General features: G+C 41.9%; 1 protein-coding gene across 1 annotated transcript in view; it reads right to left on the minus strand.

Annotated features, from left to right (window-relative positions):
• AMFR (autocrine motility factor receptor) overlaps positions 1–14779 on the minus strand; it is a 111072-nt gene that overhangs the window by 22512 nt on the left and 73781 nt on the right. Inside the window, exons 10-11 of the mRNA XM_029608707.1 lie at positions 12376–12479; positions 3787–3921 (exon numbers count right to left, since the gene is read on the minus strand). Coding sequence (XP_029464567.1) covers positions 3787–3921; positions 12376–12479 — 239 coding nt within the window. The remainder of the gene's footprint in view (positions 1–3786; positions 3922–12375; positions 12480–14779) is intronic.

A 14779-nucleotide genomic window follows, 5' to 3' on the forward strand; every position in this document is an offset into this window, starting at 1 on the left:
GCGCGTGGATGTGTTTAGTTGTGCGCGCCGGGTGCGCAGAAGTTATGCGCACAGGCTACGGAGTTTGTGCGTACGACTCCGATGTGCGTGCCGCTGTGCGCGGCTCAGTAGTGCACGCAGCTCAGCGTGTCTTTATGGGTACGCTCAAGTTAGGCACCTCAGCCCTCCGGCCTGCCCCACATGTACTGCCGATCAAGGGGGGAAAATGGCGCCAACTACCCCGCTAGCAATATGGCGACCTCCCAGGAGGGTCTCCACGTGTGTGGACCCTCGCACCGAATCGGGGCCTAGCCCAAGGAGGGCTGCTCAACCCGATTTTAAACCTCGTTGGGAGGAAGATCGATATGGCTATTCGAGCCTTGGAGACTTAAAAGTAAAGGTTTCTATCTTACCTGGTTCTGGCGCTTACCGGTCGCGTGCCGGGCGGTCTCCAGCTGTGGGGGGAGAGGGGGATATCTTCACCACTGCACTCGAATCTGCACCCACTGCCTTTCAGCCACCCTGGGGGCTAAGTCCATGCCGGGAGCCAGCTCCCAGACAAAGGCTCACCTCTGATGGATATCGACAATCACCTCAGGAAAGTCTAGACTGCGGGAGGGACCCTCAGGTTTCACCGCAAGAGAAGCGGGGCTCTCTTCTTACGGGTAATTTTCCTTCTTTCTTGCTGTAAATGTTACACTATTCTCTTTTGGATAGTGTCCGCATCTGCTATGGAGATGGAGAAATACTGAAGAGCTGAGCTTGCTGCATGGGTATATGTATGGTGACGTCAGCTTTGAAATCTGACTCAGTCTCCCGTCTGCTATCAGGAGAGCACAATACCCATTTGTCCTGAGTCCATCTGGCTACACGCTAGGAAACAGATTTTGGATATATTTCTTCCTAATTCAGGAAACACAAAGATTGAAAGAGAAGTTTCCCTTTAAATGGGCAAAGAGTCATTACACTATTTAGGGAATCACGTGAGTTCAGATATAGGTGATCTTTTCCATCTTAATTATGTGCCACTTATTAAAATAATAGAATACAATCCAGGAATATGGGATCTCTATTCTTTAATCTGGTTAGGGAGAATTGCAGCAATAACACACTGCCAAAATTATGCTACTTATTTCAGACAATTCCGTGCCTCATTTCAGATGATATATTCAAAGGTTGGCAGAGTAAAATCTTTGCTGTTATATGGAAAAGGAGGCCTCCCCGAGTGGCTAAGTCCATCTTATATCAAATGAAATATGAAGGGGGGTCTCAGAGTCCCAAATATACTAAAGTTCTATGCAGCATCTCAATTAAAAACTATTGTAGATTGCCATGTTCAAGAGAAGAAGCAGCAAAGGGTTGAGAGAGAATAATTTTTGCTGGGCGGCACTCCTATTCAATATTATTTTTGGATGTCAAGATGGCAGAGAGTAGAAGGAAATCAGATGTCTCCCTCCCTGTACTGTGTGTATCCTTTCTATACAGAAAAAATGGAGACAAATAATATTGGGGACAATAGAATATTATTATAGCACATGCATCAGGTATAACCTTGATTTCCAAATAGGGCTAAGTTTCAGGCCTTTCAGTGATGGGAATCTTTGGGATTGATTCGGTTAGGACATCGAAATGGCAGATGAAATTTAATGTGGATAAGTGCAAGGTGATGCATATAGGGAAAAATAACCCATGCTATAGTTACACAATGTTAGGTTCCATATTAAGTGCAACCACCCAAGAAAGAGATCTAGGTGTCATAGTGGATAACACATTGAAATCATCGGCTCAGTGTGCTGTGGCAGTCAAAAAAGCAAACAGAATGTTAGGAATTATTAGAAGGGAATAATAAAACAAACAGAAAATGTCATAATGCCTCTGTATCTCTCCATGGTGAGACTGCACCTTGAATACTGTGTACAATTCTGGTCGCCTCATCTCAAAAAAGATATAATTGCAATGGAGAAGGTACAGAGAAGGGCGACCAAAATTATAAGGGGAATGGAACAGTTCCCCTCCCTATGAGGAAAGACTAAAGAGGTTAGGACTTTTCAGCTTGGAGAAGAGATGGCTGAGGGGGGATATGATAGAGGTGTTTAAAATCATGAGAGGTCTAGAACGGGTAGATGGGAATCAGTTATTTACTCTTTCAGATAATAGAAAGACTAGGGGACATGCCATGAAGTTAGCATTTGGCACATTTAAAACTAATCGGAGAAAGTTTTTTCACTCAACGCACAATTAAACTCTGGAATTTGTTGCCAGAGGATGTGGTTAGTACAGTTAGTATAGCTGTGTTTAAAAAAAAGATTGGATAAGTTTTTGGAGGAGAAGTCCATTACCTTCTATTAATTAAGTTGATTTAGGAAACAGCCACTGCTATTACTAGCAATGGTAACATGGAATAGACAGTTTTTGGGTACTTGCTAGGTTTTTATGGCCTGGATTGGCCACTGTTGGAAACAGGATGCTGGGCTTGATGGACCCTTGGGTCTGACCCAGTATGCATGTTCTTAGGATAGATATGGAACAGGTAAAGGGTGCTTGATATTTATGAAGTAACAGTGGATATTTAGGGCCTCAGCATATGACTATTTTGCTTTTATCTTCAATTAATACATTTCCTGGCTTCTAAAAAGGTAAAATCTGCTTTATTATTGGGGAAATCATTAATACAGGTTTATTATGAAAAAGCTCATTTCTAAGATCTACACATTACTGAATAAAGCGTCAAACAAGTTTCATTACATGAAAGTTTGGAAAGCAGATCTAGGTGAAGACCAGGGAGAAGGAGAGGACATATTTTCTGTTAAGTGGAGTTCTGTTTCTTCCTCTCTAACTGAAAATTGTTACAAAATGCTAAGTAGATGGTATATGACACCAGAGACACTGAAAAAGATATCTCCCAATTTGGGCAGCCTTTGCTGGTGTAAACGTGGTCAGATAGGATCTTTCAGGCACATCTGGTGGTCCTGCTCATTGGTTTTCCAGTTTTGGGATGGGATTTTGGACCAAGGACATATTGTAATGTGAAGTACAGAGAGTTCTGAAGATATGGTTGCTGAATATATCAACTTCTGACTTACCAACTCATCAGAATAGACTCCTACATCAAGTAGCTCTATAGCTGCTAGGTGTAAGATGGCACTGGGTGGAATAAGGAGATGCCTTCAGTGGCTTTAGTGAGTTTGAGGTTAAAAGCGATTCATTATATGACCCAGGCACTAAAAAACCTGCTAAAAAAACCCCTGCACTAACTGTTCGCCCTGCTAGTGTAGCTCCCTGCATAGTCTATGAATGCACAATTGCCTCCTTTACATACCATTTGCATGCACTCGCACAAAATCTGTCATGGGATTTTAGTGCGGGTTTGTGTGCATTTTTTGCGTGCAGAACATGTTATTACATACATGTGTAAGGTCAGCATGGGAAAATGCACACAATTAACTGTGCAAAACCCTTGGCAGGCTGAGTGCGACTTATTACATCTGCCCCTATGTGATTACAAAGGAAGACTTAAACATCATAGCCCAGCAGAAGCTAGTTCTCACTCAGCTGAAAAGCCCAAAAGTGCAGGAAAAAAACTACTGGGTCAAAAAATATTCCTTTCATCTCTATTAAATTGGTCTTACATTCTCACCTGACCTCTTACCCCCTTTTCACCCTGCCTACGCTACTGAATGTGGAAATCCTGCCCCAACCACAGATTTAGCCCGATGAAACCCGATTCTGTGGTGGTACGGCAATATCAAACCCATTGCTGTAAACATCCCAATAATTTGCTTTTAAAAATGTATAACTAAGACTGACCTGTGCGGGGAAATGGACTTGTATGCGTCCCTCTAAAATGTTGTCAGTTGTTATCTCCACGGATCGCGTCAGTTGAAGGTCCTGAAGAACCAAATGGTATGGAACCTGAGGAAACATCTCCTGAATCTGATGGGCCTACAAAAAGGACATTTTTTGTTTTGAGTTCAAGGTGTTTGCAGCACCTTACAGTATGTTAATATAAGATAATATTTAAACGTTTTCATCAATGCCCTCCTTTTCCTTCTCTTAATACATTTATGCCCCACCTCTACATAAAAATAGCAAAATTAGCTTTTTTTTTCAAATTGCAGTACCATGTACTGCAATTAAAATTATGTCAAATATTTTGCATTCTCCCTTCCCATGATCCATTCCTTGGTAATAAACAGTATCAGTAACATAATAATGGGTACAACAAGCACCTGTGGCACACAGGAAGAGAGTAGATGCAAATTGTCATACTACAACATTGTACATCTGTCTTCTTCACTTTTCTTATATATGGTCTGCTCTATAAATCTTAGGATATAATGAGGTCAGGTCACTAGTTAAGTCACTTGAATTTTATATTTTGAATTCTTACTATGGAGCTCATGACATATTCTCTCCTAAACTAATATTAGCTGATGAGATTATCATTGTGAAATGTCATCAGCTAAGGGGCCCGATGAGTTCATCTTAGGAAAGGAGACATCCTAACATTTGAATTCTACTTTCAGTATTCAGCAAAGTGTGTAAAATAGTAACATTGGCCTCTTTTATAAGCAGCCCCTCAGCACGGATGGATTTGCCAACAGGTAGAGCAGGCAACAACCTATAAGCAGCCACCCTGCTGTGGGGTTTAAGTATTTACATCATCGGCTGCAGTGTCTGTTGGAGGAGGAAGGAGGCAGCTTGCTGTCCCCACATGCCTCAGGGCAGCTGGGGGTATAAAGCCCCTGTTGCCCCTCTGTACAAATCTTGGTTACAAACAACAGTCTTGTTCCCATCTCTTGCCTTTTCTCCCCACAAATTATTCTTGTCTAACATTTGAAATGGTAGCTTGCACTTTACCAAAAGCACCATGCTGTGGGGTAGAAGAATCAGCCGTGTGGCACTTCAGGGTGATGTTCACTATGTGTGTCTTTTGTGTGTCATAGTACTGCAAGCACATTGTAACAGATTTGCCTGCAAGTGGTACATAGGGGAAACAAACACAGAACTAGGCCACTACAAATTTTTCCCCTTCATGGAAAGCAGTAGAGAAATGCAAGTCATGTTAGCAGGGATTAGAAAGGTGTTCAGAAGACAAGGGCTTAGCAGGTAAAAATCATGTTTTTTAAAATAAAAGCCGGTGACTTATAAATTCGCTACTTTTCAGAATAAATTATCATAGCTACTTATTCACAAATCAATTGCAACTAAAAACATCTTTTCACTAAACGTAGCCAATTATTTGTGAGTGCAAAAAAGACAATAGATCCCTCAATATAGTCCTCCTAAAACTTGCAAGGCATTGAAAAGAGATTTTTTACTTTAGTCATCTAACAGTATTTTAAAATTTTTTTTTTTTAAGGAATAAAACACTTTCATTTATTGTCATTTCTTTCTTTAAGGCAGCAGGATAAAAAAAAGCAATTTTGCTTCTAACTTTTTCATCTTGGATGCAACTGAGAAAGTATCTGACTGGCTGCTTTGCTTTTTAAGTAACCAGCTGTATTTTTGTGACATTTTGTAGCTGAAATTGCATGCAGTTAGTCTACAAAGTGATTTACAATACTGCATGTTCCATGAAGATCAAACTTTAGTTTCATTTTCAGTCCAAATGCTAACCTCAGCGGGAGGGTAGAGAAAAGGCCTGTCAAGTGCTTTGTAACATGTTCTAGTATTCTGCTTCATAAGATGACAATAATTCAGAACAGATAAATTGCAGGGCTGTTTGAAATTTGGAACCAAAGCATACATAAGCAAAAAACTTAACAAGGGACGCTCTTCCAATTTAAACAGACCCTCTTTATTCTTAAAGGGAAGGCCTTGGCACATTACAAAAAGAGGGTAAAGTAAAAAATTAAAATGCTTCAAATGTAAATAAAGTGCTCTCCAAGGATAGGCAGGATGACTGTCCTGACAAGTGAGTGACATCATCAGATAGAGCCTGGCCCCGGAATTTTTTTTGTCAACGTTTCTAGAACTTTGATCATGCACTGCTAAGCATATCTGATCTGGCAAGACTCCACACACAGGAGTGCCTTCATTTTCATTTTTTCCAAGGAGCCCACTGATCTTGGATGTTCTTTCTCCTGCTTCCCTCGATTTTCTTTGATCAGATTGAATTATTTATATTCCGTTTTTTGGCACTTTAAAGTGAATTAATTTTAGGTACTGTAGGTACGTATTTCCCTATCCCCAGAGGGCTCACAACCTGAGAGATGCAACAAGCCACGATAAGGCTCTAACACGCAATAAACAGTGAATATCATGCCACATGCAAGCTAATTTGCATGGCCCTGCCCAGATTACCCCCCCCCCCCAATTACAATGAGCTACTTTTGCAAATCCATGCACAGCAGCTCATTAATAAGCAATTTGATGTTAATAACTGATTGCAGCTCACTTAGAAAGTTACCACCACCTCCCTGGGAAACGGTAATATAACTTGGGAACCCCCCCCTCCTCAATTCCTCCTTCTTCCCCCAGCTGCCAAATGTTCAAAAAAGTCACTTGTGTCAAGTTACACCTAACCCCCAAACCCTCTCTCGCACCCCCAAACCTCAAAATGCTGAAGAGGATTCTTCAAAGGTGCCCTGGGTGCCCCCTAGCCCCAGGATTGTCATTGCCATTTTTCAAAATGGTGCCAACTTGACCTTGTCCCATTTACATGACTGGGGCAAGGTCAGGTTGGTGCCATTTTGAAAAATTGCAGTGTCCGAGCCCATACCTAGGGGGCACCCCAGGCCCCATTGCAGGATCCTTTTCAACATTTTGAGGTTTAGGTGTTTGGGAGGGTGGATGCAACTAGACATCAGTGACACTCTGGTAAATTTGGAGGATAAGGTATCCCTATACACCCAATTTGGTTTGATCATTGTGGGGCCAGGAGACCATGTCAGCACTTATTTCAATGGAAAAATGGGAGGTGGGGGAGATTTTATTTAATGCAGACAGGATTGGGGCCATCGTTGTGTGATTACTATATTCATTTTTTTTTTTTTTTTTACTTTTAGAAGTCAGGGCCGCCTCGAGTAGCGAACCCAGGGTAATGAGGTGGTCAGCTTTGACCCCCTTCGCACTTTTTCTGGCATATGTTTTTTTTTTAGTCATTGGCCCTTGAAGGTGATGGCGGTTCCGTGAGATTGGAACCACCATCGCACCTAAAGGGCTGATGCTGCGTTTCACACTGTGGTTTTTGCTGAGACAAAACGTGCTATACAGTCACAATGTTTTTTCGGGGGAGGGGCCCACTAATGTGGCAACAGCACCCTACAATAGTGGGAACCCTCCTTCGATAAAACATCATGGCTTGATGGATCTAGGTCTAAGTTTGTACCTGAGGCAATGAAGGGTAAAGTGATTTGCCCAAGGCCCCAAGGAGCTACAGTGGGATTTGAACCCTGGTTTTCCTAGTTTGTCGCCCACTGCTCTAACTACTAGGCTGCTATGCCCTTTTGAGTCCCGAATGAGCAGGAATTTCTTTATTGTGGGGCCCCACAGTCTTTCACCTCCTTCAGTAGTACTTTGGTAGGTTATATGCTCAATTTTTAAGTTGTTTGTCACATTTGGGCGGTGCACCAAGGGGCACCGACCACTCATTGTCATCACATTCTTCGCTTTAATGCCTCTGCTTTTTTGTCCAGCCATGGAGAAGTCTGCCAGTGGCTTTAAATGATATTCCTGGTGTGACAAGTTCATGTCGATCACAGAAGGCTTTTCATGACATCCCAGGGTGTCATCATTGTGTGACCAAACACCTAGGAGGCACTGGTTCAGGTTGAAGCTCATGGAAAAGCGCTTCAGGCACCATAAGACAGGTCCATCGGAATAAACATCAGAGGCATAGACACTGATGAACCCAGGAGCAGCCTCGGATGCTGGTGATGGAACATTAGGAAGGAATCAAGCCCCCTTGACATTGAGCATTGGGAAGGACAATGGAGACAGACCATCATCTACTTCCAACCAAAAAAGGTGAAGGATCCAGCCTCTTCAGTATCAAGAAGTTCAGATGCAGAGTATCAAGTGAAGGCCAAAGAAGCATTGGCATCAGTCTTTATTTATGCACAACTCAGGGAGCAGGGGCGTGGGATAAACACTGTGGATCCATCAGGTCTAGAGGAAGCGTATAAAGAGGAGGCAGCAAAACACTGCACGGAGCGGCAGTAGCCACAGAGGCATTCACGGAGCGGGATGCCAGTGGTTGGAGTTCCACCTTCACGGAGCGGAAGGATGGAAGGCTGCCATCTCCAAATTAAAAAAAGAAAAAAAACCCAAAAAAACCAGGGATGGGTTCATGGGCTATAGGTATTACCAAATATTAGGCTTATTCAATTACCAATTATTAGGCATTTCAATATTAGATTATAGTTAATGTGACTTTCAAGGCATACTTCACTTTCAATGCATATCCAGCATAGCTCTCTGCTACAACGGCAGGGGAGAAGAAAAACTAATACTTCACGCATATCCAGCATTGCTCTCTGCTTCAACGGCAGAGAGCTATGCTGCCGTTTAACCAACTAATCAAACTTAATATTTCACTTGGAAGCAGCTCCATCACTGCTCTCTACATTAATGGTGGGGGTGAAAGGGAAATAGAACCTAAGGTTAATAAGAGCCAAAAGAAACAGATAAGTATGAGAATAAAGAAGTATGAAGCTTGCTGGGCAGACTGGATGGACCGATTGGTCTTCTTCTGCAGTCATTTTCTCTGTTTCTATTCTTTTTTTTTTTTTTTTTTAATTATTTCTTTATTGAATTTTCTCAAATTACATACAAGAACATTCTTGAATTGAAAACAGGTATTGTTTGACAAACACTTCTCAGTAACAGCAAAATTTGCTCAATCAAGCACTCTCCTTTTAACAGTACCAATCAAAGTCCTCAATAATGGGGAGAAACCAAAACACAATCCAAAGAAAGTTTAGTTCAATCAACCTAATAAATGAAGGTTGACCGACGTGCCGCAAATGCGCAGTAGAGAGCAGCTCTACTGCGCATGTGCGGGCGAGCACGTCGGTCAAGCAGAGCGTCAGCTGTTGAAAAACATGGCGGTGGTCAGGAGCAGTATCGGCGGTGAAGAGTGGCGGTGGCGACAGCGAGGAGCGGCGGCAAACTCGGTGGTGAGGGAGGGGGCGGTGGCAGCGGCGAACTCGGTGGTGAGGGAGGGGGGCGGCGGCAGCAGCAAGGAGCAGCGAACTCGGTGGTGAGGTGAGGGGAGGGGGTGGCGAGGAGCAGTGAACTCTGTGGTGAGGGAGGGAGGGTGAGAGTGAGGGGCGGGGAGGAGCTGTGAACTCGGTGGTGAGAGTTAGGGAGGGTGAGAGTGAGGGAGGGTGAGAGTGGGAGAGGGAGGGGGGGAGGTGAGAGAGGGGGAGGGGAGGAGAGAGGGAGGTGAGAGAGGGGGAGGAGAGAGGGAGGAGAGAGAGGTGCTGTGTTTGAAAATGGACTAAAAAAAAAATGTAATGTAGCCCGTTTTAACGGGCTTAACGGCTTGTACTAAACATAAACAAGGCTTAATGGCTGATACGGTGCAGTATTTTTCTATTTATATTTGAGGAACATTATCCTGAGAACTCACAGATAGGGGATCAATATTGGAGCTAATCCTAGGAATTTTCCCTACTAAGAATTGTGACAACTGAGGAGGGTAAAAAAAAACCATAGGAAACATTTTGGTACTTCACCAAACATTTGCAAGGAAACTTTAAAATAAAATGACCCCCAATCTGTTGTACCATAGACCTCATTAAAAGAAACAGTTTCAGGAGACTGTCCAGATGTGGGACTGGGACATCAGAGCCACAAATCTGGCAGGCAAGGAGAACATCCTTGTGGACAGATTGAGTGGGGTCCTGGAATCCCATAAATGATCCTTGGACCAGGGGGAATAGCAAACCAGATATTCCTTGAGTGGCACACACCAGTGGTAGATCTGTTTGTGCCCCTCAAAACCAGAAGGTCCTGTATTCTGTTCAATAAAAGAAACTCAAGGCAAACTAGCATCAGATGCTTTGCCCTCAATTGCAGATAGGGCCTGCAATATGCATATCCTCCAGTTCAGTTTGTTACAAAAACTTTATTGAAACTCAGCGAAGACTGGGGACTATGATTCTTATAGCTCCCTACTGAATAAAAAAAAGTCTGGCTCCCATTCTTGAACGAAATGTCCATCAGGGATCTGATCAGACTAGGGAATTCCCCAAATTTCATCAGTTAGGATCAAGGGCAGTTGTGCATCCCTACATCAAGTCCCAGGTTCTCACAGCCTGACTGTTGAGAGGGTAACTTTGCAACCTCTGAATCAGAGGATGTGTGCCATGTTCATCTGGCTATAAAAAAGAACTCCAAGAAATTTGCCTTGTGGTGTGAGCAAAAGGCCTTAGACCCTTTCTTCTGTTTTACAGAAAAACTGCTTGATTATGTTTTGCATCTTTCCAAATTGAGTCTCATGACTCATCTCAGTGCCACTTGTGCCTATCAAGATCGGACAGTAGGTTCAATCAGTGGCACAGCATCTTTTTTTCGTTCTGGGTAGTTTATAGCTAGGGATTCCCCACTTGTGAGGATTATCATCATGTCGGTCCTTGGAGAAAGCAAATTTACTTACCTGTAAATAGGTGTTATCTGAAGATAGCAGGATGTTAGGCCTCAAAAGCCCACCCGCCTCCTCTTGGAGCTGGTTTCTCCAAATATAAGTTAAAAAATTAGACTAAAGGGCCCCCTGCATGGATGCGTATCATGCTAGGTCACATATGCCTAGTTAGGCATGGTCAAAGTTCTAGAAATTTTGAAATGTTCCATGACTGGGCTCCATCTGACAATATCACCCACTTGAGAGGACAGACATTCTGCTGTCCTCTGAGAAAACTTGCTACAGGTATGCAACTCTACTTTAAGTACTTTGCTTGACAAATCTGTTTAAATTCTAAAAGGCAGAAAGCAGTTAGCTCCAATGCCTTATGGGGCAAGAAGAAAATCATCCTATAATGCACTGTGACCAACTGCTTTGTCAAAGTCTACAGAAGCAGGAGGATGTGGTAAATACAACTTTACAACTCTGAAAATCTGATCCCTTTCTTTGCTTTCCTAAATATCCTTAGGCTTTTCTTGTAGAAGGTATTTAGAGAATGGACATAGTTAAGGAACGTCTTTGCACTAAGGGACTTATTGGCATCCTATTCAAGTACAGAGTTGTATACTAATCGCAAAAAAAAAATATATATATATATATACATATATATATATATACATATATATATATATATATATACACACACACACACACACACACAGATAAATGATTCTATTCTCTCACTCTAACATTAATTTTTTTTATACACTCAAAGGATATAGAAAAGATTGAATTCCCTAGCTCCCTGCATGCAAGTAGCTCTGTTATAAGCTATGGCTCCCATTTCATATTTTCCAAATCATCATGTTGGAGTTCCTTCACTGAACCTAAGCTACTTCAATTTTGGCCATCTTAAAGGCGCTCCATGTTTAGCACTAGCATCTGGAAGATTCCTTCATTAGGCCTCTTACGTATCCCTTTAGACTGGGGGATCCAAACTTTGGTAGGCATCTTATAATGGTCTCCAAAAAACAAAGACAAAACTGGGAATTCAAAGTTTATGGCTGTCAAAATAATCAGGAAGCTAATAAACTCAAAAAATTTGCTATGGTTTAAATTTAACAGATAAAAAAGGTTGTGTACTAAACATCTGCTACTTTAAATATGAGGTAGCAGCTCAGATAGCTCATCAGATGCACAGATATTTGGCATATACACTGTGTATATATTATAACAATATGTATCAATAGAAACAGTGGCCATTAGATATTTTTAAACATGAATGGCAAAATCGTATTTGGTTCAACTTTAAACCACCTTTCCCAAAGGCTCAAGGCAAAATACAAATCAAAGTAATATCCTAAGAAAAAACAGAAAATAAATCATTAATAAGTACCATAAAACAAGTTAAAGCACTCAAGAGTAAACACAAATATGCATGAAAATATCCCAGAATAAAAATAAAACATCAAATGAAACAGAGGCTAGTACTCAAGGGAGAGGAATATTTACAACTACAAATCTTGACATTAAAAGCTGATGCCTTAATCTTAAATACCACTTTTCCCTAGATGATTACCCTTCAGTAAATAGTTCTTCCAAAGGATAGAGGTGGCACAGATGAAAGCTTGTGATCATGTTTTCATTAATTTTAACTCTCTCAAGGAAGGAACCTAAGAAAAGCATCCTCAGCTGACCTAATATGTCAGTGTGGTCTTTAATTACGTAACTGAATACTTTTGTAGTTTCAAACTTACAGTGGAGCCTTTTTTCAATCTCACCTACGAAATGAGGATATTTTGCAGAAATATGTTAATTATCCTCACCATAGCATTAAGCTGAGAGTTGCTTGCTTGTGTAATGCCAAGGATGTTGGTGGTGTGCATAACTTCCACTGAAAAGCTAGGCAGCCAACTAGCAATCCGAGAACCTTAAAAAAAAATAAATAAAAAGGGTATTGAATGTTAAAACAAAATTACTTTAAAGATTTATACCATCTCAGATAGTGCACCCAACCAAGAGAACAAGTTATTTCATCTCCTTGACTCACCCACATACAATACAATTGCTCAGTTGGTAGAGCATCAAAACTTTAATTCTGGGGTCCAGAGGTTGTTTTTTTAAGGAGAACATTTTCCATATATTTGGGATGCATAACCAATCTGTTACTCGATTAGGAAGACAAGATATAGCAACTATTAAGCAGGAAAGCTAAAGCAGCTCACCTGTAACAAGTTATGAACAAGAAGAATTGAACCTATTCTTTGGGATCCTACCGGGTGCTTGAGATCTGGACTGGTCACTGTCGGAGACAGGAGGTTGGCCTTGATGGCCTTTAATCTAAGCAATTTGGCATTTTTTTTATATTCTCCATAAACAGCTGGATAAACCAGCCACACAAGTTGGTGATATCATGGTGCTGAGACAAAAATGTTCTCAGAGCTCAAAACAATGGAATAATTTTTTCTGAGCATGCACAGGTCTTGGGCAGCAGCTTGCTACATAAGTCTCTCCAGATTTTATAAAAAAGTAATCTACAACTCTAAGAGGGAAGGTGGGAGGGACTGTGTGGTGGAGTTTTCCTGTTGTCTATGGGGAATACCTGTTATAGGGGAGAAACTCAGCTTTCTCTGCTGACATGCAGAATAAAAATCAGCCACTCAGGTGGAAACTCCAAAGCGGAAGATTGCATGTGATTTTGCTGCTTTGATTTGTTTAAGACTGACTCCACTAATAGAGTTAAATGTTGGATGCACTACACTGAACTCCAGATTTATTTGCACCTTGTATTTGAAGTCAATCTTGCTACAAGGGCACAAGACACTAGGTTCTGCCACATTGTTTGGAGTTCCTAGAGCAGCCTGCACACAGGTACAGCAACTGGCTCTCTTTCCTCCTTAAACCATCTTCCCCTTACCTTATTCTTTGGGATTTTAACCTCCAAACTGATGACCCTTCATACTCTTATGCCTCAACCTCCTCATTAGATCTCCAGCTATGCTCTATCACCCTTACTCACAAGCATGGTTACTGCCGCGACCTAGTCCTTTCCTCCAACTGCTGTCTCTCGGATCTCTATATATTTCTTCCCCTCTCTGATTACATTCACACTACACCATCCCTCCTCCACAGGCTCGCCCAGTCACCACCAGCACCTTCTATTGCACTTGCAAGCAAGACTACTATGTCCATCTGACAAACTTTCTTGCCTCCAACTCTCAGTCTCTTTGCCACACTCAATTCTCTCTTCAATTTTCCTTTGCCTCCCACCCTACCCAGATTATGGCTTCTTCCATGACAAGGTTCACAAAATTAATTTCACTTTCTCAACCAGGCCATTTCTACCTCCCTCTCCCCCACTTTATTCCTCCTCCAAACTCACTACTTGTTCCTTTGACACCATTCCCATCCAGCCACTGAGCTATTTCCAGTGCAGTCATTCCTTTCATCTATCACATCCTCTATCACTTTTCTACTGTTTCCATTGCCTTCAAGCATGCTGTGATACTTCTCCTAAAAAAAAACCTTATTGGACCCTAACTGCCCTGCTATTGTCCCATCTCCCTTTTGCTTCCAAACTACTTTAGTACGCTGTTCACCTCTGCTGTCTTTACTTTCTTTCCTCTCAAGACATTCTTGAACCACTCCAGTTTGGTTTTCGCCCTTTACATTCCACAGAAACAGCACTCACCAAAGTCTCCAATGATGTGTTTATGACTAAAAACCAAAGGCCTTTATATTCAATATTTACCCTCCTTGACTTATCTGCTACTTTTGGCACTGTTGATCACCTACTCCTTGATACTTTTTCCTCACTTGGATTTCGGGATGGCCTCTCTTTTCTTCTTACCTCTCCCATTGCCCTTTCAGCATACCCTCTGGTGGATCATCCTCTAGTGTCATCTCACTATCAACTGGTGTGCCTCAGGGTTCTATCCTGGGCTCTCTTCTCTTCTCTCTCTATACTAATTTCCTTGGTGCTATGCTCTCCTCTCATGGCTTTCAATGCCGATTGCCAGATTTACCTCTCTATACCAGAAATTTCATCAGGTATTCAATCATAAATCTCATCCAGCTTGTCTAACATTGCCGCCTTAAACTCAATGGGGCTAAGACAGAATGCCTTATTCTTTCCCTCATTTCTCTATTTCTGTGGATAACACTGTCATCTTCCCAGTCCCCTCAGCCTCTAACCTTCTCGCTCTCCTGCTCTCATCTAAAATATATCTA

Source organism: Rhinatrema bivittatum, chromosome 7 (genome assembly GCF_901001135.1).
Source record: "Rhinatrema bivittatum chromosome 7, aRhiBiv1.1, whole genome shotgun sequence".
Lineage (NCBI taxonomy): Eukaryota > Metazoa > Chordata > Amphibia > Gymnophiona > Rhinatrematidae > Rhinatrema > Rhinatrema bivittatum.